Raw genomic sequence first — 23,999 nt, 5'->3', positions numbered from 1 at the left:
CATTCCGTACAAAATAAAGTGATTGTGCACACAGTATTCAGGAGAGCGCTCTCCTCTGAGAACGTGGTATCCTTGGAGAAGGCACTTGCCAAGTCCGACTTTAGTCTTCTCACATTTCTGACTTATGGCATATACAGAGCTAGATGGACAACATGGTTTATTTCCTTCCACTGGTGGAGCCGAGGGGGGTACTAATATAGCTGAGGATGGCACTCTGTAGCAGGCTGGCTCTCTGTGCTTCCTCTTCTCGCATCCTTAGAATCTCAGCATCCTTCATTCTTAGCTTCTCCACAAGGGACGAGATCTCCCCTTCCTTATCCAGCAGCATCTCCCGATGGGTGTTGGCCTGTACTATAGTGAGAGGTACAACTGGTCACAAAATACTATCTGCCATGTGGCGTTACGCCAATCTCTACTACTAATTATTGAAGTATGATATTAGGTTAATTCGTTTATAGAAACTCCTTTGAAATGTTTTTTTTTTTATTTATTTATTTTTTTTTAACAAGGGGTGTCAATAGGTTTTCCCACAATATTACATGAGGGTTTCCAGTTAAAAATAAGTTATCACTAGTAATGAGTGAGCACTACCATGCTTGGGCACTCGGTACTCATAACGAGTAGTCAGAAGCTCAGATAGGTGCGACTCGAGTATTGAGTGTAATGAAGTCAATGGAAATGCAAGCATTTTTTCTGGGAAATCTTCCAGAAAAATGCTAGAGTCCCCCACTGACTTCCATTATACTCGGGTACTCGAATTGCACCCATCTGAGTTTCTGACTGCTCTTAATGCGTACCAAGCACCCAAGCATGGTGGTTATCATCTAATATTGATGAGTGGTCCACCACTATAACCTAGACTGACCAACAGATCAGGGAATTTTATTCCGGACACTGAATTTTTATACCCGTTCCCAAATGGAGCAGCAGTTTCTTCATTTATTCTCCCTGGGGCTGCGGGAAGAAGCTAAATAAACGTAGCACAAAGCAGAGGTCCTTCCATTCTAACGGGATAAAGTGCTCCGTTCTGTAGATTGGTCTGGGACCCCCACTGATCATCAAGCTACAGATATGAGATAGCTCCTTTTAATCGGCTACCCCCTGTAATCAATACGTGCTATGTACTGCTGGTGACTTCTCCATCTTAGTGGGACACTCCTCCTGTCTGTCCATGACTGTAATTTAAGGAGAATTGTGCTCAATAGTTCATTGTATAGTTCTATAACCATAAGTGAAGTGATACTATTCACTGCAGCAACCAATCTGTATGAGATCAATTTGTTAAGGCTCAATCAATTTGATCAAAATATGCACGAATACCTCTAAGGCCAGTAGCTTAATGCAACGTAATCTGTATATTGAACTTTTGCACATAAATCATAGGGCTCACTGAGGGCTGCTTTATCCTTTATGTTCTCCATAAGACATTTCTAGATCTGCCTATTATTGGCACAATTGTGCACCAGTGTTAGAATGGCAAGTCCTGGCATATATGACATGATCAATATGTCACTTCGGGTCCTCAGACCTGCGGTTAGACTAGAACTTGATACCATAATACGCTTGTGAAAAACTGGCCTTAAGGGGGCTTTACACGCTGCGACATCGCTAATGCGGAGTCGTTGGGGTCACGGAATTTGTGACGCACATCCGGCCGCATTAGCGATGCCGTTGCGTGCGACACCGATAAGCGATTTTGCATCGTTGCAAAAACGTGCAAAATCGCTAATCGGCGACATGGGGGTCCATTCTTAAAAATCGTTACTGCAGCAGTAACGAAGTTGTTCCTCGTTCCTGCGGCAACACACATCGCTCCGTGTGACGCCGCAGGAACGAGGAAGCTCCCCTTACCTGCCTCCCGGCTGCTATGCAGAAGGAAGGAGGTGGGCGGGATGTTACGTCCCGCTCATCTCCGCCCCCCCGCTGCTATTGGGCGGCGGTTCAGTGACGCTTCAGTGACATCGCTGTGACGCCGCACGGACCGCCCCCTTAGAAAGGAGACGGTTCGCCGGTCACAGCGATGTCGCCGGACAGGTAAGTATGTGTGACGGCTCTGGGCGATGTTGTGCGGCACGGGCAGCGATTTGCCCGTGTCGCGCAACAGATGGGGGCGGGTACCCACACTAGCGATATCGGGACTGATATCGCAGTGTGTAAAGTAGCCTTTACAGTCAATTTTTAATGAGGCATAAATTAGCCACTGATCGTTGATCGTATATATCATGTATAGACCTACATTCTCCTAGGCAGTACCTTTCTGCTGTCTTTCCAGTGCGGAAATCTTCTCCTTCAACCCTTCCTGTGCAGTCAACTCAGCTTCAAGGTGTCCCATCTGCTCCTGCAGCTCCACTCGCACCTTTGTTACTTCTGACACCTTCTCTTGGTCCTTCTTTGATAACTCCTACAGGTATAAAGATCATCACTGCAAGTATATGTGAAAATTTCCAATCATATACAGTAAAGCAAGTTTCCCCATGTAGCCAAAGCTTCTAATTATACACTAAAGTCAGACCCCATCAATCTAGCATTTATCACTTATCCAGTGGGTAGGGGATGCTTGTAACTGGGAAAAACCTTAAAGATTTTTTTTTGCCTTCCTGCATTCTGTAAGCCATCACTTTATTTTTAAAGCACTGATCAATTTGATGCCTTATTATTTGCAGGGCAAGGCATCATTTTTGAATAAACCTGTGGTTAAATTTAATTGATTTAATTTTTACCATGTGGCAATTGACAAAAAATAAATTTCAGTTTTTTAATTTATTATTTTTTTCAGCATTATCCAGGTTTTCCCTCACATGTGGCAACTAACAGATGTGGGCAATATGAAAATCACACCTGAAAACTGATAAAAAGGGGAAGAAGTTGACTCAATCTTTGCATTGTGTATCTGTGTGTGCCACACTAAGCATGGAGAATAGAATAAGGAGAAGAGAACTGTCTGAGGATCTGAGAACCAAAACTGTTGAAAAATATCAACAATCTCAAGGGTACAAGTCATCTCCAGAGATCATGATGTTTCTTTGTCCACGGTGCACAACATAATGAAGACATTTACAGACCATGGCACCATAGCAAATCTCCCTGGATATGGATGGCAGAGAAAAATTGATGAAAGGTTGCAAAGCAGGATAGTCTGGATGGTGGACCCCACTGCTGATACAGACACATAAAAAGCTAGACTGCAGTTTGCCAAAATGTACATGAGTAAGCCAAAATCCTTCTAGAAAAGAGTCTTTAGAAGAGATGAGACCAAGATAGAGCTTTTTGGTAAAGCACATCATTCTACTGTTTACCACACATGGAATGAGACCTACCAAGAAAACACCACAGTACCTACAGTCAAATATGGTGTTTCACATATTTTGGCATTATATTTTTGCCTCTGGCACTGGGTGCCTTGACTGAACAAGGCATCAAGAAATCTGAAGATTACCAAAAGATTTTGGGTTGCAATGTAGTGTCCAAAAGAAGTCTTTGCATCCTAGGCCATGGGTCTTCCAGCAGGACAAACCCCAAGCATACTTCAAGAAGCACCCAGAAATAGATGGAAACAAAGTGCTGGAGCATTCTGAAGTGGCAGCAATGAGTCTGGATCTAAATCCCGTTGAACATCTGTGGAGAGATCTTAAAATTGCTGTTTGGAGAAGTCATCCTTCAAATTTAGGAGACCAGGAGCAGTTTGTAAAAGAAGAGCGATCCAAAATTCCAAGTAAGAGGTGTAAAAGGCTTGTTGATGCTTATAGAATGCAATTGATTACAGTTATTTTTTTTAAAGGTTGTGCAACCAAATATTAAGTTGAGGGTGCCAACAATTTTTTCAGGCCCATTTTTGGAGTTTTGTGTGACATTATGTCCAATTTGCCTCCCCCCGCTTTTATTTCTGTTGTTCCAATACACACAAAGTAAATAAATGTATATACCGTATATACTGGCGTATAAGACGACTTTTTACCCCCTTAAAATAATGGCTACAGTGGGGGGTCGTCTTATACGCCGGATATACGGGGGGGGGGTGTGTATGTACATTGCAGCGTCCAGGGGAGGTGGGGGCAGCAGCTCTGGAGCACAGGGGAACGCTGCGGGCTGCAGAGCCTTTGATCTCCTGCACCCGCTCATATAATATGCACAGCCGCTGTCCACCTCCAATGGTGCTGAAATCGCACGCAGTGAGGGGCTGGGGCAGCGGTGCATATTATATGAGCCTGCGTCCCAGTGTGATCGCACATGTCCCCCCCGTGTTAGATTTGGCCCCCAGGCTGCTGCTCATTCTAAAATAAAAAAGCTTTACTTACCCCTGCAGCGTTTCTCCCTGTGTCCCTGCTTCCACTGTGATCAGGCAGAGATCTCAGGCTGCTGTGCCGATCACATGACCGCACTGACAACCAGGAAGTGGAAGAACAGAAGCACGGAGCAGACAGGAGGGAGCTCAGCGCTGGAGGAGATAAGGAAAGAGGGTTTTATTTTACTATGGGCAGCAGCCTAGGGGCCATATCTGACACAGGGGGACTTGTGCAATCTATAGGGGCCATGGGCAGCACTATGGGGGCGATATCTGACACAGGGGGACTTGTGCGATCTATATAGGGGCCATGGGCAGCACTATGGGGGCGATATCTGACACAGGGGGACTTGTGCGATCTATAGGGGCCATGGGCAGCACTATGGGGGCGATATCTGACACAGGGGGACTTGTGCCCATTATGGGCCCCGGTGAGCTGCTTCTAACCCCCCAGATGTATGCCCTGCCAATCCCCCCCCCGCCGAGCCGCGGGTGCAGGCCCCACAGAGCAGCAGAGTTGTGTGTATTTGTCTGTATGTAGCAGAGTTGTATGTGTTTGTCTGTATGTAGCAGAGTTGTATGTGTTTGTCTGTATGTAGCAGAGTTGTATGTGTTTGTCTGTATGTAGCAGAGTTGTACGTGTTTGTCTGTATGTAGCAGAGTTGTACGTGTTTGTCTGTATGTAGCAGAGTTGTACGTGTTTGTCTGTATGTAGCAGAGTTGTACGTGTTTGTCTGTATGTAGCAGAGTTGTATGTGTTTGTCTGTATGTAGCAGAGTTGTATGTGTTTGTCTGTATGTAGCAGAGTTGTGTGTGTTTGTCTGCATGTAGCAGAGTTGTATGTGTTTGTCTGTATGTAGCAGAGTTGTATGTGTTTGTCTGTATGTAGCAGAGTTGTATGTGTTTGTCTGTATGTAGCAGAGTTGTATGTGTTTGTCTGTATGTAGCAGAGTTGTGTGTGTTTGTCTGTATGTAGCAGAGTTGTGTGTGTTTGTCTGTTTGTAGCAGAGTTGTGTGTGTTTGTCTGTTTGTAGCAGAGTTGTGTGTGTTTGTCTGTTTGTAGCAGAGTTGTGTGTGTCTGTTTGTAGCAGAGTGTAGTACCATTGTTTCAGTCCAGTTGTGGCTTTATACAGCAGGGAGGAGCATTCCTTGCTGTACTAAGTGAACATTGGAGCAATTGATCTGTCAATGGCCCTTTAAAAACATATTGTACGGCTCTCGCGGAATTAAAATTAACATGTTGCAATCAAAGCAGACTTTTTTTCATTTGGGAGCGGGGTAGTCTTATGCAGTGAGTATATCCCAAATTCTATATTTTTAGGGCAGAAGTTGGGGGTCGTTTTATACGCCCAGTCGTCTTATACGCCGGCATATACGGTAACAAGATGTGTAATTGCAATAATAATTTTCTGGGAGAAATACTTCATTTTCTGGAACATTTTCAAGGATGCCAAGACTTTCAGTAATGACTCTATACAAAGGGTACTTAGTAAACATTGTTTTGATCAAAAAAGGTGTAAACGCCATCCCACGCGACAAGGTGTACTTACTGGCATACTTATTTATTCATTTTAGGTTTTGTACGTTTTTAAGTCATGCTTACCTGCTGCAAACCATCAATCCGCCTTTTTAGGCCCTCTATTTCAAGGCACAGTTGGTTGTTTTGAGCTTGAAATTCCCCAACCTGTTGCTTCTGCTGCAAGGCCTGATTCTGAGCCTGATCCCGGGACTGGGTTAAGGTTCGTACCTTGTCCTGCAGAACGGCGGCATGTTGCTGCTGCTCATAGAGTAGGAGAATAACATTTCATTAACTCCATGAACAGATATACAAGACGAGTAAGGCCATGTTCACACGTGTAGAAAAACATTTTTTTTCATGTATTTTTCTCATCACATTTCAAGATACAAAACATTTTTATTTTCCTGTCAATGTACAGTATTTTTCGCTTTATAAGACACACTTTTGTTTGGAGGAAAGTAGGGGGTGCGTCTTATAATCCGAATATATGGGTGTGTGTGTGTGTGTGTATATATGTAATATATATATGTGTGTTATATATATATATATATATATATATATATACACACACACACACACACTGCAGGGTCCTGGGGAGGTGGGGGCAGCTTTGGAGCGATGGTGTGAGCTAGTAAAAGCTGCCGGAGGGAGCCTTTGATCTCCTGCTCCCGCTCATATAATATGCACCGCCGCTGTCCATCACCATGGTGCTGAAACTGCACCGCTGCGATGGGCTGGGGCAGTGGCGCATATTATATCTGCCTGCGCCCTCCTTTGATGGCACATGATACCCCGTGTGTTAAATATCGCCCCCATGCTGCTGCCCATAGTAAAATAAAAAAAGCTTTACTTACCTCCAGCGCTGATCTCCCGATGTCTCTGCTGCTGCTGTCTGTGATCAGGCACGCAGAGATGATATCACTCTGCTGTGCCGATCACATGACCGGCACTGAGAATCAGGAAGTGGAGGAGGAGGAGCTCAACCCCACTGGAGGGAGACACGAGGAGGGATTATAGCGCTGAGAAGGTAAGGAAAGAGTTTACTTTACTAAAAGCAGCAGCCTGGAGGCGATATCTAACACAGGGTGATGTGTGCCAGCCACAGGGGGCCCGTGTGCCAGCCACAGGGGGCCCGTGTGCCAGCCACAGGGGGCCAGTGTGCCAGATTAAAGGGGCTAATTTTAGGATGGGGGGGCTATGAGGGACATATACCCTATATGATTTGTTAGACGGACACTGGCATTATAAGACGGACCCCATTTATTAAAAAATTCTCTGTTCTTTCACCAAATTTGGGGGTGCGTCTTATAATCAGGTGCGTCTTATAAAGCAAAAAATACGGTAAGTGTATGAGGTGGTTTTTTTTTTGGATTGACAAGTTGTATTTTTCAACATCACTATTTTAGGGTATATGTAATTTAAAGATGTTGTCCAGAGGTTTGACATAAAAGTCTGCAGTCCCTCTATATCACTGTATGCGACTGCAGACTTGTGAATCCTCACACCGCGCACTATGGGGATTCTCTGAATTGAGCGAGGCCACGCACGTCTAGTCAGAATATGGCCAGAAGTAAACATATTGCATTCATTACCGCTTGGTTTCGCTGCCGGCACTGGGAAGTCCTGACAGTGTGCAATGTGCGCTTAGTGGGGATTCACAAGTCTGCAGTCACATAGGGTGACAGCAGACTTTCGTGCCAAAGCTGGTCAACCCCTTTAATAGAGTTTGTGGAAGTAGAGTGGAAGATAAAAGCAACAAAGACAAAGTTTTTTAGGATTTTTTACTTATATTAACTACTTTACTAGCTGTTACAATTATGAATAGATGGCTGCTTCAGAGTTCTTGCTTCCCATCAGTACAGAGCTTAGTTCTGCAATATGAAATACTAAGGCTATGTGCGCACGTGTGCGTAATTCATGCAGTTACGCTGCGCTTTGTAGCGCAGCGTAACTGCATGCGTCCTGCGTCCCCTGCACAATCTATGGAGATTGTGCAGGGGCCGTGCACACGTGGAGTCTTAGAGCGGAGCGCTTCGGCTGCTGCCCGAAGCGCACGTTCTAAGAAGTGACATGTCACTTCTTCCGTGCGCTTTGCCGGCAGCCCCTGCTCTGTCTATGGCAGGACCTGCAGGCAGAGCGCACGTTCTCTGCCGGAACCATGCGCTTCAGAACGGAGCTTTTTAGCTGCGCTCTGAAGCGCACCTTTTAGGTGCAGTGCAGAGCGCACATAGCCTAATAGGGTTCTAGAAAATGATCTTGTGCTGATATTTAAGGATTCGAGAAGAGAGCGCCGACTGCACTTGTAGGTGGTAGCCTATCTCAAGCACCTCTTCTGATATTTCATAGATAAACCTTCTTTGCTGATAGGACAGATACATTATTCTCAGATTTTGCCATAACCGTTATCAGTCCTTTCACTCCATACCAAGCTCTTTTCCCTAGAGCTGAAGACAGACATTGAAAGCAAAGATTATGAAGATCCTGTGGTTAAGATTGCCTGGAAGGTAGAGCTGTAGCTAATCCTCACCTCTTCCTGCTGGGCCGTGCTCCTTGCTTTCTGAATCTCTTCCTCTGCCTGGGCACGTTCATTGGCTAATGTTAACTTTATCCTGCTCAGCTCCTGAGAAGAAACATCAATACCATCATTGATGAAAGCAATGACCCGGGGTGATTTTAGACTAAAGGCTACTTTCCACACAGAGATAAATCTTTGGCAGATCTGTGGTTGCAGTGAAATCATGGACATATTGTTCCATTTGTACACAGCCACAAACCTGCCACTGATTGTCCACAATTTCACTGCAACCACAGATCTGCCGCAGATTTATCTCTGTGTGTGACAGGGCCTTTATAGTAGAGGGTTTCCAGCCAAAGAGCTGCAAATCACAGGCACTCCAAATAATATACCAGGGAGCACTTCGCGTTCTTAAGAAAGAGAATTTCTGAACACATCTATGATGTGAATAATACCTCCTCTAGAAAATTATCTGGAGCGTCACAGCATTTTCGTGACGTTCATGCGGGTAACTTGAACAGTATGAAAGTAAACGCCATTGAAAAAATAAAGTTACCAAAAAGAGGACCTAGTCTCCCGGTACCTACCTGCACGCAACCTCAGATCCTCACAAGATCTCCTTCTCTGCTCCTCCCTTATCTCCTCTTCCCACAATCGCGTACAAGATTTCTCCCGTGCATCCCCCATACTCTGGAACGCTCTACCTCAGCACATCAGACTCTCCCCTACCGTGGAAAGCTTCAAGAGGAACCTCAAGACCCACCTCTTCCAACAAGCCTACAACCTACAACAGCCCTCAGTCCAGTAGACCACTGCGCAACCAGCTCTGTCCTCACCTATTGTACCATCACCCATTCCCTGTAGACTGTAAGCCCTCGCGGGCAGGGTCCTCTCTCCTCCTGTACCAGTCTGTTATGTACTGTTAATGATTGTTGTACGTATACCCTTTCACTTGTAAAGCGCCATGGAATAAATGGCGCTATAATAATAAATAATAATAATAATAATAATAATTTAAAAGTAATTCTTTTTCAAAAAGAAATAAAATGGATTTTCTTTGTCGCTCCATTGGGAGACCCAGACAATTGGGTGTATAGCTTCTGCCTCCGGAGGCCACACAAAGTATTACACTTAAAAGTGTAAGCCCCTCCCCTCTGCCTATACACCCCCCCGTGCATCACGGGCTCCTCAGTTTTTATGCTTTGTGTTGAAGGAGGCACACTTCCATGCAAGCTACACAATTTAGTCAGCAGCAGCTGCTGACTATATCGGATGGAAGAAAAGAGGGCCCATAACAGGGCCCCCGGCATGCTCCCTTCTCACCCCACTCTGGTCGGCGGTGTTGTTAAGGTTGAGGTACCCATTGCGGGTACAAAGGCTGGAGCCACATGCTGTTTTCCTTCCCCATCCCTTAGGGGCTCTGGGTGAAGTGGGATCCTAACAGGTCACCAGGCACTGGGACCGTGCTCCCTCCGCAGCCCCTGGGGGAATCTGCTGGACAGGAGACCGGGTATCGTCAGGGACAGGCCCTGCTCCTATGAGGTACTCTGTGTCCCCTTGGGGACGGCGCATAGAGCGCCTGTGTAATGGACGCTGCAGCAGCTGCTGGGTGTGTTTGTGCGCCGGGACCACCGCGCTGACCGCGCTTGTTTGCCGGCCGCGCTTATAACTATAGTCCCCGGCTTTTGCGGCCTAGTACCGCATACTCCCGCCCCCGGGCCTGCCTGTCAGGGGTAAGGGCGGGACGCTGCACTGGACGTCAGCGCTGAGGGCTGGAGCATACTTAGTATTCTCCTCCCCCCTCACTGAGCACCGTGGGGCACCAGATTCCCGCACTTTCTGAGGCACGCCCACGGCTCCCTCCTCCTCAGAACGCTGGCAGCCATTCCTATCAGCACGTCTGACGCTGGAGAACTTCAGAGCCGAGCTCCACAGCTCTGGGAGGCCCAGGCAGGGAATCTGGTGGTCACACAACCGCTAAGGGCGGTCGGTAAGCCGCACCTGTTACTAGGTGCTGGCCCCCCTGGGTGCCGAAGTGTATATTTATATGCTTATATTGTATACATTTACTCTGTACGGCCGCACTATTTGCTTTTGGCTATATACCCTCTCTGATTCGCTAAGAGGATACAACAGCATGTCGTCCGCAAAAAGCAAGGGTGCCAAGGCATAGGCTTACTTTGCAACCTGTACCTCATGTGCGGCAATGCTACCTGCAGGTTCCACCTACCCTCATTGTGTGCAATGCTCGGCCCCTGTGACACTCACTCAGCCGGAGTCTCAGCCACTGGTGGAACCCTCGGCCCAGGTGGAACCACCGGCTACCACTGTCCAGGTGACAGGGACAGAGTTTGCAGTATTCGCTGACAAACTTTCTGAGTCTATGGATCGATGGTCTGCTAAGATACTAGAAGCTTTGCAGTCCAGACCGGTAACACAGGCCCCGGGCACTGTTGAATCATTGCTCCCAGCCCCCCCTCGCTTGGCACAGCAGAGTGCTCCTGGGTCGACTCATAGGTCCCACGGTGAGGACTCCGACACGGACCGCAGTCCCAGACCGACTAAGCGGGCTCGCTGGGAGCTTCCCTCGACTTCATCACACTGTTCAGGGTCTCAGCATGAGGACTCTCTGGAGGATGAAGCGGAGGTGGCAGATCAGGGCTCTGATCCTGACGCCGCTCTCAACCTTGATACGCCTGAAGGGGACGCCATAGTAAACGACCTTATAGCGTCCATCAATCAGGTGTTAGACCTTTCTCCTCCAGCCCCTCCGATTGAGGAGTCAGCTTCTCAGCAGGAGAAATTCCATTTTAGGTTTCCCAAACGTACACGGAGTGCATTTCTTGATCACTCCGACTTCAGAGATACAGTCCAGAAACACCGAGCGTTTCCGGATAAGCGCTTTACTAAGCGCCTTAATGACACACGTTATCCCTTCCCCCCTGACGTAGTCAAGGGTTGGGCTCAGTGTCCTAAGGTGGATCCTCCAGTCTCCAGACTGGCGGCCAGATCCATAGTTGCAGTGGCAGATGGTGCATCACTCAAGGATGCCACTGACAGGCAGATAGAGCTCCTGATGAAATCCATCTATTAGGCTATCGGCGCGTCCTTTGCTCCGGCATTTGCAGCCGTATGGGCACTCCAAGCTATCTCAGCTTGTCAGTCTGAGATTAATGCAGTCACACGTGCCGCTACTCCGCAGGTTGTGTCCTTAACCTCTCAGGCGTCGGCGTTTGCGTCCTACGCCATGAATGCTGTCCTGGACTCTGCGAGCCGTACGGCGGTAGCATCCGCCAATTCAGTGGCAGTCCGCAGGGCCATGTGGCTACGTGAATGGAAGGCAGACTCTGCTTCCAAAAAGTTTTTAACCGGTTTGCCATTTTCTGGCGACCGCCTGTTTGGCGAGCAATTGGATCAAATCATTAAACAATCCAAGGGAAAGGACTCGTCCTTACCCCAGTCCAAACCAAACAGACTTCAACAACGGAAGGTACAATCGAGGTTTCGGTCCTTTCGGCCCTCAGCCAGGTCTCAATTCTCCTCGTCCAACAGGCCACAGAAGGGTCAGAGGAACTCTGATTCATGGCGGTCTAAGTCACGTCCTAAAAAGACCGCCGGAGGAACCGCCCCCAAAGCGGCCTCCTCATGACTTTCGGCCTCCCCATACCGCATCCTCGGTCGGTGGCAGGCTCTCCCGCTTTTGCGACGCCTGGTTGCCACATGTCCAAGACCGATGGGTGAGAGACATTCTGTCTCACGGTTACAGGATAGAGTTCAGTTCTCGTCCTCCGACTCGTTTCTTCAGAACATCTCCGCCCCCCGAGCGAGCAGAGGCTCTTCTTCAGGCGGTGAGCACTCTGAAGGCAGAAGGAGTGGTTATCCCTGTTCCCCTTCAGCAATGGGGTCACGGTTTTTACTCCAACTTGTTTGTGGTGCCAAAAAAGGACGGATCTTTCCGTCCCGTTCTGGACCTCAAACTGCTCAACAGACACGTGAAAACCAGGCGGTTCCGGATGGAATCTCTCCGCTCCGTCATTACCTCGATGTCCCAAGGAGACTTCCTAGCATCAATCGACATCAGGGATGCTTATCTCCACGTGCCAATTGCACCAGAGCATCAGCGCTTCCTGCGTTTCGCCATCGGGGACGAACACCTTCAGTTCGTGGCACTGCCTTTCGGCCTGGCAACAGCCCCACGGGTCTTCACCAAGGTCATGGCAACAGTGGTAGCAGTCCTACACTCTCAGGGACACTCAGTGATCCCTTACTTAGACGATCTTCTTGTCAAGGCCCCCTCTCGGGTGGCATGCCAACACAGCCTGAACATTGCTCTGGAGACTCTCCAGAGGTTCAGGTGGATCATCAATTTCCCAAAGTCAAAACTGACACCGACCCAATCGCTGACATATCTCGGGATGGTGTTTCATACTCTCCCAGCGATAGTGAAACTTCCGCTGGACAAGCAGCGTTCACTACGGACAGGGGTGCAATCTCTCCTTCGAGCCCAGTCGCACCCCTTGAGGCGCCTCATGCACTTCCTAGGGAAGATGGTGGCAGCAATGGAGGCAGTTCCATTTGCGCAGTTTCATCTGCGTCCACTTCAATGGGACATTCTCCGCAAATGGGACAGGAAGTCGACGTCCCTCGACAGGAACGTCTCCCTTTCTCGGGCAGCCAAGGCCTCCCTTCAGTGGTGGCTTCTTCCCACTTCTTTGTCGAAGGGGAAATCATTCCTGCCCCCATCCTGGGCTGTGGTCACGACGGACGCGAATCTGTCAGGGTGGGGAGCGGTCTTCCTCCACCACAGGGCTCAGGGTACCTGGACTCAGCCAGAGTCCTCCCTTCAGATCAATGTTCTGGAGATAAGGGCAGTGTATCTAGCCCTAAAAGCGTTCCAGCCGTGGCTGGAAGGCAGGCAGATCCGAATTCAGTCGGACAACGCCACGGCGGTGGCATACATCAACCACCAAGGCGGCACACGCAGTCGGCAAGCCTTCCAGGAAGTTCGGCGGATTCTGCTGTGGGTGGAAGCCACAGCATCCACCATCTCCGCAGTTCACATCCCGGGCGTAGAAAACTGGGAAGCAGACTTTCTCAGTCGCCAGGGTATGGACGCAGGGGAATGGTCTCTTCACCCGGACGTGTTTCAAGAGATCTGTTGCCGCTGGGGGAAGCCGGACGTCGACCTAATGGCGTCCCGGCACAACAACAAGGTCTCGGCATTCATGGCACGGTCTCAAGATCACAAAGCGCTGGCGGCAGACGCATTAGTTCAGGATTGGTCGCAGTTTCGACTGCCTTATGTTTTTCCTCCTCTGGCACTGCTGCCCAGAGTGTTACGCAAGATCAGGTCCGACTGCCGCCGCGCCATCCTCATCGCCCCAGACTGGCCGAGGAGGTCGTGGTACCCGGATCTGTGGCATCTCACGGTGGGTCAACCGTGGGCACTACCAGACCGACCAGACTTGCTGTCTCAAGGGCCATTTTTCCATCTGAATTCTGCGGCCCTCAACCTGACTGTGTGGCCATTGAGTCCTGGATCCTAGCGTCTTCAGGGTTATCTCAAGAGGTCATTGCCACTATGAGACAGGCCAGGAAACCAACGTCAGCCAAGATCTACCACAGGACGTGGAGGATCTTCTTATCCTGGTGCTCTGATCAGGGTTTTACTCCCCGGCCATTTGCCTTGCCCACTTTTCTGTCATTCCTTCAATCCGGAATGGAAAAGGGGTTGTCTCTCGGCTCTCTTAAGGGACAAGTCTCGGCGCTCTCTGTGTTTTTTCAAAAGCGTCTAGCCAGGCTCCCGCAGGTACGCACGTTCCTGCAGGGGGTTTGCCACATAGTCCCTCCTTACAAGCGTCCGCTAGAACCCTGGGATCTGAACAGGGTGCTAACGGCTCTTCAGAAACCACCTTTCGAGCCAATGAGAGATATTTCTCTATCACGTCTCTCGCAAAAGGTGGTCTTCCTAGTGGCAGTCACATCACTTCGGAGAGTGTCTGAGCTAGCTGCACTGTCATGCAAAGCCCCCTTCCTGGTGTTTCACCAGGACAAGGTGGTTCTGCGTCCAGTTCCGGATTTTCTCCCTAAGGTGGTATCCCCTTTTCATCTCAATCAGGATATCTCCTTACCTTCTTTTTGCCCTCATCCAGTTCACCAATGTGAAAAGGATTTGCACTTGTTAGATCTTGTGAGAGCACTCAGACTCTACATTTCTCGTACGGCGCCCCTGCGCCGCTCGGATGCGCTCTTTGTCCTTGTCGCTGGCCAGCGTAAAGGGTCGCAGGCTTCCAAGTCAACCTTGGCTCGGTGGATCAAGGAACCAATTCTTGAAGCCTATCGTTCTTCTGGGCTTCCGGTTCCTTCAGGGCTGAAAGCCCATTCTACCAGAGCCGTGGGTGCGTCCTGGGCATTGCGGCACCAGGCTACGGCTCAGCAGGTGTGTCAGGCGGCTACCTGGTCGAGTCTGCACACTTTCACGAAACACTATCAGGTGCATACCTACGCTTCGGCAGATGCCAGCCTAGGTAGGCGAGTCCTTCAGGCGGCGGTTGCCCACCTGTAGGAAGGGGCCGTGTTACGGCTCTATTACAGAGGTATTCTTTTACCCACCCAGGGACTGCTTTTGGACGTCCCAATTGTCTGGGTCTCCCAATGGAGCGACAAAGAAGAAGGGAATTTTGTTTACTTACCGTAAATTCCTTTTCTTCTAGCTCCAATTGGGAGACCCAGCACCCGCCCCTGTTCCCTTCGGGCTGTTGTTCTTTTGTGTACACATGTTGTTCATGTTGAACTGTTCTGGGTTCATGGTTTTCAGTTCTCTGAACATCCTTCGGATTGAATTTACCTTAGACCAATTTATATGTTTCCTCCTTCCTGCTTTTGCACCAAAACTGAGGAGCCCGTGATGCACGGGGGGGTGTATAGGCAGAGGGGAGGGGTTACACTTTTTAAAGTGTAATACTTTGTGTGGCCTCCGGAGGCAGAAGCTATACACCCAATTGTCTGGGTCTCCCAATTGGAGCTAGAAGAAAAGGAATTTACGGTAAGTAAACAAAATTCCCTTCTTTTCTATGGGCACAAGATTCCCTGCTGGTCTTAACAAAAGAAATGAACTATTGTTTGCTTATTGAATAATCTTTTGTGTATATATATATATATATATATATATATATATATATATATATAGTTCTTGAAAAATAAAATAAAAAATATATATATATATATATATATATATATATATATATATATATATATTCAGATTTTTGTAAAAAAATATTCAGAGTTTTGTAAAGAAATATTTATATATAAAATGATGTTTATTTCAGTGCTTAAATTTAGCCTTTCTTATGATGGGTTAAAACTTTTGTCTGCCAAACCCTCTCTGTCCATTTGATCACATGGTGGGTCTCAGCCCCTTTTTAAACAGTCCTGTGACCATATGGTTTAGACAGACTAAGATGACCATGTTTTGGACTTTTTAATATGTCTTAAATAAAGAATACTGGATTTTAAGAAAAATTTTGCGTGGACCAATTGCTGGAAAAACTCTTCTCCTTGTACTACCAGGATTTGCCGACCTTCCTTCCTTGCAATATCCGCTGCATTTGGGTCTCCTACTAAGCAGGTGAGCTGGACACAACTTTTTTGCATGTCTTACCAGGGAGGAGTGTATGTACTATACATCCGAATACAGACCAAATATGCAATCCCATCACATATCTACACATTCAGTTCAGTACCAGAATCCAAACCTCAGTACAAGGGAGTCTGTTCCCCTAATAACAGCAGGAATAGTCACAATGCACTGAATTACACTCTCCGCGCACTGCTGTTGAGAACCTAAATATCCTACTACTTCCATATTACACAGATAGGGGTCCATGACAAGGAATACGGGACTTATGTGGACGTGTACAGCTGGTTTGTACGCCTGTGTGACTAGAGGAAGATGACAGTTAAGGGGGCTTTACACGCTACGATATCGTTAATGTTTTATCGGTGTTAGTGACGCATATCCGGCGTCATTAACGATATTGCAGCGTGTGATACTTACCAGCGACCTCAAAAATGATGAAAATCGTTCACCATGGAGAGGTCGTCCCAAACTCAAAAATCGGTAAGGGTTGTTTATCCGTGTTGTTCATCGCTCATGCGGCAGAACACATCGCTATGTGTGACACCGCAGGAGCGAGGAACGTCTCCTTACCTGCCGCCGGCCACAATGCGGAAGGAAGGAGGTGGGCGGGATGTTACGTCCCGCTCATCTCCGCCCCTCTGCTTTGATTGGCCAGCCGCTTAGTGACGTCGCGGTGACACCAAAAGTCCCTCCCCCTTGAGGGAGGGATTGTTCGGCGGTCACAGCGACGCCGCCGACCAGGTAAGTGTGTGTGACGCTGCCGTGTTGATAATGTTCGCTGCGGCAGCTATCATACGATATAGCATGTGCGACGGGGGCGGGTACTTACACGCTCGATATTGCTAGAAATTGCTAGTGATATCGCTACCGTGTAAAGCCACCTTTAGGCTATGTGCCAACGGGAGATTAAACCTGCGGATTAATCTGTGGAAAATCCGCAGATTTTTTGGATTTTCCAGGTAAATCAGCAGGTTTCAGCATGTAGAGACACTCCCCATGTTATCCTATGGGACATGGGGAGTGTCTGTGTCCATGCTGCGGATACATGCGGCTGCGGAACATGTTGCGAATCTCCCGCAGCCGCACGTAATTGCATGTGAATTCTTTCTGCGGAATTACCTGCAGAAATCCCGGCCCCCCACTATGGAGATTGGGCCGGGACTTCCGCAGGTAATCCGCAGGAGTGTCTGCAGGTTTACCGTAGCTATTTGGCTGTGCTACCGCAGCTAAGAATAGTTGCGGATTCTGGCGAGCAGCTGCGGGAAACCTGCAGCCGTACCTGCGGATATATCCGCAGGTGCGAGCTCCTGTGGGCACATAGCCTTAGGGGTACTTTGCACGCTGCGACATCGCTAGCCGATGCTAGCGATGCTGAGCGCGATAGTCCCTGCCCCCGTCGCAGATGCGATATCTTGTGATAGCTGCCGTAGCGAACATTATCGCTACGGCAGCGTCACACGCACTTACCTGCCCTGCGACATCGCTCTGGCCGGCAACCCGCCTCCTTCCTAAGGGGGCGGGTCGTGTGGCGTCACAGCGACGTCACACGGCCAATAGAAGCGGAGGGGCGGAAATGAACGGGACGTAAAAATCCCGCCCACCTCCTTCCTTCCGCATAGCCGGTGGAGGCAGGTAAGGAGAAAATCCTCGCTCCTGCGGCTTCATACACAGCGATGTGTGCTGCCGCAGGAACAAGGAACAACATCATACCTGTCGCTGCAACGAAATTATGGAAATGTCCGACACTACACAGATCACCGATTTACAACGCTTTTGCGATCGTTTATCGGTGCATCTAGGCTTTACACGTTGCGACGTTGTTACTGGCGCCGGATGTGCGTCACTTTCGATTTGACCCCGACGATATCGCAATAGCGATGTCGCAACGTGCAAAGTACCACTTAGAGGTAATAATCAGACCAAGGAAATCCCTTCATGTCATACATATGAGAGCTGAATCCTTCACCCTCAGCCTGTTTTCACCTTCCTGACCAGGCTATTTTTTATCAATTCTGACCAGCGTCACTTTATGAGGTTATAACGCTGGAATGTTTCAATTGATCTCAGAGATTGAGATTTTTTTTAATATTTTTTATTAAGTTTTCAGATTTTAACACCACAACAATTAACATAATAACAAGCCTGTTTTTAAGTGACACACTGTATTTACTTCATGTTAGTGGTAAATTTGGGACCATATTTTTTACTTTTATTTGTGAAGATATTGGAAATTTTTCAATTTTCAAACTTTAAATTTTTAGGCCCTTAAACCAAAGTTATGTCACACAAAATAGTTAATAAATAACATTTCCCACATGTTTACTTTAGAGCAGCGCAATTTTTGAAACAATGTTTTTTTGTTAGGACGTTACCAGGGTTCAAAGTTTATCGAGAATTTCTCATTTTCCAGTAAAATTTACAAAACCATTTTTTAGGGACCACATCACATTTGAAGTGACACTATACTAAAAACTGCACACCTCACACTGCTCAAAACCACATCCAAGAAGTGTATTAACCCTTTAGGTGTTTCACAGGAACTAAAGCAATGAGGAAGAAAAAAAAATTAAAATGTTACTTTTACCCCCAAAAATAATTACTTTAGCTGGATCCATACTTTGCATCTTACAAGAGTAACAGGAGAAAATAGACAGCAAAAGCAGTGTTGTGTTTGTAGAACCTGAGGTGCCTAAACAGTGAAAAACCCCCACAGGTTACCCCATTTTGGAAACTAATGTCGGCGTCACACGGGACGATCTACCGTGCGATCGCACGAGCAATCGTACCCGCCCCCGTCGTTTGTGCGTCATGGGCAATTAGTTGCCCGTGGCCCACAAAGTCGTTAAACCCCCGTCAAACGTACTTACCTCCCGGACGACGACGCTGTGGGATGTTCGCTCGTAGATGTCGCACGCAACGACGTCGTAAACGATGCCGGATGTACGTCACGGATTCCGTGACCTTGACAACATATCTCCCGATAATCGACGCGTGTAATGGGCCCTTTACCACAGATTCTCAATCTGGCTTGTTACTGAGCCATTCACACACATGACTATGCTTGGATCTAAATCATTATAGCTCTGGCAGTAAGTTTACAGTCATTGTCCTGCTGGAGGGTAAATCTACGCCATCATTTCAAGTCTTTTGCAGCCTCTAAAGGTCCCATGCACACGTTGAGAATTTGGCGACTTTTTTACCTCAGTATTTGTAGCCAAAATCAGCAGTGGGTGATAAATGCAGAACTGGTGCCCATATACTTTTCCTCCGATTGTTCCACTCCTGGTTTTGGCTACAAATACTGAGGTAAAAACTCACCAAATTCTCAATGTTGGAACGTTGCCTCACAACTTTCCCAACAGGATTGCTCTGTATTTACCTCCATCCATCCTTCCATCTGTCCCTGCTGAAGAAAAGCATCCCCACAGCATGATGTTGCTACCATGTTTGACAGTGGGAATGATGTTTTCACAGTGATGTGTAGTGTTAGTTTTTCAGCCACACTTCACTATTTGCATTTAATCGCAAAATGTTCTTGTCACGGGTGACAGACCATTATGTGGTTTCTGGCCATAGAAGGTCACACCATTTGGCTGCGAAAAATGCTCCCTGAATCTCCATTGTTCCAGCTGTCAGTATTTATTGTAATAAGTAGCTTCCTGTCGGCTTTTCATTACTTCCCCTTTTGGACCCAGCAGGAGTTTGCCTTCCACCCAGCTGCTGATCACCAGTATTCTCTAGGTGCTTCAATATTCCTTCCTTCCTTGGACTGGTGGTTGTGTTATTATTCAGTTCATGCAAGCACTGGTTGCAAGCAGGTGGCTTGTAATCCTCTGTGGTGTCATTGCTGAAAACTTTCCTGAACTTCTACTTGAGTCATTTGTAGATAAGTAGTTCAAGCATATTCCGCCTGTGTGTCCCCCTTGTGTCTTCTATAGTGTTTAGTGGGGTTGACTAAGAGCTTGTCTCACCCATTTCCTATTTAGGGCCCAGCACTAGGGATACCTAGAGTCAGGTACCCGGCTCGGCGCATAGGTGCGGAACCTATCCGGGGTGGTGAGGGACCCCAGAGACCAGCAGTAGGTTTGGTCAGAGGTCACCACCTTCCCCTTTTCTAGACACAGGGTTTTCCTTCCCTTCCCTTGGTACTCCCCCATACTTAGTGTGACAGTTCTATCTTAGAGAGATCTGACCAGAACATCTTCTTTCAAATACTAACGGTGCCCCCTACATGGATTTTTGCAAACTGTACTTCTTATAGCCGGCTTTCAAAAATGACTTTCTTCTTCCATGCCTTCATAAATGCCAGATATGTGTAGTATACGACTAATAGTTGCCCTTTTCAGAACTCTCTTTTTTGGCCCATTTTGCCAGAGGACAACAGGCTAATAATAGTGCACAGCTTGATAAAATGGTGTTGCTATCCTTAAGCCTCACCCTCCTTCGTTACACAAAACACACATAATCTGATCTGCTTCTTCCAATAAACGTTCCAATTTATACAGTTTGGACCTGGAAAATCTGCATGAAAATTAGGATATGGTCAAAATACTCAATTTCCTAATAATAGGCAGTGCAACTGGTTTTACCACTTCTTAATCATCCTCAAATATGTGTGCCCCCATTTACAATTCTGTTTTTTTCTTTTTAGCTCTGAGCCAGGGATCACCATGTTCTCATAGCTGACAAATAGGTCATCTCACCTCTTCAACTGCCAGCTTTGTAGCCTCAAGACGTTGCATCCTTTCCTGTGCCAACCTCTCACTGTCTTCCATGTGACGTGTTATGTGTGCTACCTGTGATCACATAAAACGTAATGGCTTATAATTAAAGGGGTGAGGGGCATAAACCGGTTGTGAATATGTGATCAGTGGGCGTCTGACCACTGGGACCACCACTGAACAGTATGTGACCACTACTCCTGTCACTTCTATACAGCGTCGGACTGGCTACCGGAGGAACTGCAGTAATACCAGTCCTGGCCGCATTTACCTGCACTGAACTCCGGAGCTCTCACCTGAGCTCCGGAGTGGAGCCTGGACGGAGCCGCGGTTTGCAGGACTGAACTGTCAGCACCAACTGAATCCCCGTCTATCACAGTTCAGTCCATGACCGCTGCGGATAGGCCAGGCTGAACTCCGCAGCTCAGGTGAGAGCTCCGGAGTTCAGTGCAGGTAACCGTAGCCAGGACTGGTATTACTGGTGGTTTCTCCGGTAGCCAGTCAGACGCTGCTTCTATAACAATGACAGCTCAGATATCTCAGCATATTCTTACAGAAATGAAGGGAGTAGTGGATAAGTGATAAAAATTGTCAATGGGAAAATGTTCCTTTGTGATCAGTCTCTCTACATACTTCCTTCTGACGCAGCACACTGGCTTCATCTTGTGACTGACGAAATCTTCTTTTCTCTGCTTCCAAGCGTTCTGAGAAAAAGACCCCATCAGGACAAATACAAGAGAAGAACACCTGCATCTCATCCAGTCTCAGTAAGGACACGGCTCAGCCCTTACCTTCTGCCTGTACGGCCCGCAGCTTCAGCTCGGCACTTGTGTTTGTGAGTTCCTGCTTCAAGTCAAACAGTTGTTCATGCTGCATCTTACACTTTCTCTCTAGCTCATCAACCTAAGGGGTATAAATCACAAAGAATAAACATATTCATGTAAAAGTCACAGTACCAATCAAACTGCTTCAATATCTTAACCCAATAGGGTACTGTTCCACTTGTAGGACTGTACGCTTATAGTGCATTTGGTAGTTTCAATGTCAACACGTCAATGCATGTTAACGATTGCTGATCAAATATACAGTGGGGAAAATACGTATTGGATACACTGCCGATTTTGCAAGTTTTCCCACCTACAAACAATGGAGAGGTCTGAAATGTTTATAGTAGATACACTTCAACTGAGACAAACAGAATAAAAAAAAAGCCAGAAAATCCCATTGTATGATTTTTAAATAATTTGCATATTTATTGCATGTATAAGTATTTGATACAATAGAAAAAAAAATAATATTTGGTACAGAAACCTTTGCTTGCACTTAAGAGTTCAGATGTTTCCTGTAGTTTATGACAAAGTTTACACACACACTGCAGTACGGATTTTGTCCCACTCATTCATACAGATCTTCTCCAGATCTTTCAGGTTTCAGGGCAGTTCCCAGCAAAGACTTTCTATTGGGTTCAGGTCTGGAGACTGGCTAGGCGGGTTCAGGTCTGGAGACTGGCTAGGCCACTCCAGGACCTTGAAATGCTTCTCCTCCACTCCTTAGTGGCCCTGGCTGTGTGTTTCAGGTCATTGTCATGCTGGAAGACCCAGCCACAACCCACCTTCAATGCTCTTACTAAGGGAGGAAGGTTGTTGGCCACAATCGCGTAATACAAGACCACAGCCATCCTCCCTTCAATACGGTGCAGTCATTTTCTCCACTCTGTAGAAAAGCACCCTGAAAAGTATGATTTTTCCATCCCCATGCTACACGGTTGGGATGGTGTTCTTGGAGTTGTACTCATCCTTCTTCTTCCTCTAAAACATGGCAAGTGGAGTTGATACCAAAAAGTTCTATTTTGGTCTTTACTGACCACATGACCTTCTCACATGCCTCCTTTACATCATTGGTGAACGTCAAAAGAGGCCTGGACATGTGCTTGTGTGAGTAAGGGGACCTTGTGGGCCCTGAAGTATTTAAATCCATGATGGCATAGTGTGTTACTAATGGTAATCTTTGAGACTGTGGTCCCAGCGCTCTTCAGATCATTGACCAGGTCCTCCCAAGTAGTTCTGGGCCAATTCCTGACCTTTCTCAGAATCATCCTTATTCCAAGAGGTGAGATTTTTCATGGAGCCCCAGACCACATAAGATTGACAGTCATCTTGTGTTTCTTCCATTTTCTAATAATTGTGCCAACAGTTGTTGCCTTCTCACTAGGCTGCTTGCCTATTGTCCTGTAGCCCATCCCACCTTTGTGCAGGTCTACAATTTTGTCCCTGGTGTCCTTAGACAGATCTTTTGTCTTGGACATGATGGAGAGGTTGGAGTGTGATTGATTGTGTGGACATGTTCAAACTGGTGCAATTAATACAGGTAATGAGAGCAGAGTAGGAGGGCTTCTTAATGAAAAAATAACAGGTCTGTGAGATACAGAATTCTTGCTAGTTGGATGGTAATCAAACACTTATTTAACACAATAAAATACAAATTAATTATTTATTTAAGAATCATACAATGTGATTTTCTGTATTTTATTTTATTCTGTCTGTAACAGTTGATGTGTGCCTATGATAAAAATGATTGACCTCTCCATTCTTTGTAGGTGGGAAAACTTGCAAAATACTCATTTTCCTCACTGTATATGTAAAAAGCTTAGAGCTCAATTACTGTAACATGTTGATGAACAATTATCACTCGGTCCTCAATATCATATGATGTTTTTAGTAGCATCTTCCCTGTTTACACAAGGCATCATTTAACAATGATTTATTTTTTGGGGGGGGAATCAATGATATGATCACCGGACGAACAAGTAATTTGCTGATATTTTTTACATTAGCAGATAATCAAGAAGGAGCTCGCTCACCTGTTAAATGCACAATTCCTCAATTTCTCATAAAATATAGGCAATTCAATTCACTGCTCAGTAATGATTGAGATAACTTAAGTGGAAACGGTCATGTCCTTAAACACTATTAACCTGCAGATACTGGGTTATTCTGCAGGAAGTTAACTTTATTCCCCCTGGCAGCTGCTGACTTTCAGTCATAGTGACATGCAAAGAGTGGCTTCAATGACTGTCAACAGTGCATCTGTGCAGCGAAAGCTGTCAAGTGTCATGCTTAAAGCCGCCATTCACTGTGTACTGAATGGTGACTGTAGCTGCTGCAGGCATACCTCTGACTGAAAGCCGGTGGTCCCAGGAGGAACAAAGTTAATTTTCTCCCATTAGACATGCTTTCAGTAATGTGGCCGGACAGCATTGTAAGCTGCAGATTTACCCTTATTTGGAGGGCTAATAGAGTTTGGAGACATGACAGATTCCTTAA

The 23,999-nt window shown here is 46.9% G+C and overlaps 1 protein-coding gene across 1 annotated transcript in view; it reads right to left on the bottom strand.

Moving 5' to 3' along the window:
- The window catches only part of LRRC45 (leucine rich repeat containing 45), a 104,652-nt gene that overhangs the window by 23 nt on the left and 80,630 nt on the right, over window positions 1-23,999 (bottom strand). Inside the window, exons 12-18 of the mRNA XM_075349728.1 lie at window positions 21,468-21,579; window positions 21,310-21,380; window positions 20,659-20,751; window positions 8,329-8,421; window positions 5,886-6,059; window positions 2,254-2,401; window positions 1-351 (exon numbers count right to left, since the gene is read on the bottom strand). The exon at window positions 1-351 is cut by the window's left edge and continues 23 nt beyond it. Of these exons, the coding sequence (XP_075205843.1) occupies window positions 158-351; window positions 2,254-2,401; window positions 5,886-6,059; window positions 8,329-8,421; window positions 20,659-20,751; window positions 21,310-21,380; window positions 21,468-21,579 (885 nt within the window). The 3' untranslated portion in view covers window positions 1-157. The remainder of the gene's footprint in view (window positions 352-2,253; window positions 2,402-5,885; window positions 6,060-8,328; window positions 8,422-20,658; window positions 20,752-21,309; window positions 21,381-21,467; window positions 21,580-23,999) is intronic.

Source organism: Anomaloglossus baeobatrachus, chromosome 5, assembly GCF_048569485.1.
Source record: "Anomaloglossus baeobatrachus isolate aAnoBae1 chromosome 5, aAnoBae1.hap1, whole genome shotgun sequence".
Taxonomy (NCBI): Eukaryota; Metazoa; Chordata; class Amphibia; order Anura; family Aromobatidae; genus Anomaloglossus; species Anomaloglossus baeobatrachus.
Note: the sequence above shows the minus strand (reverse complement) of the source record. Positions and strands in the feature narration are given on the sequence as shown.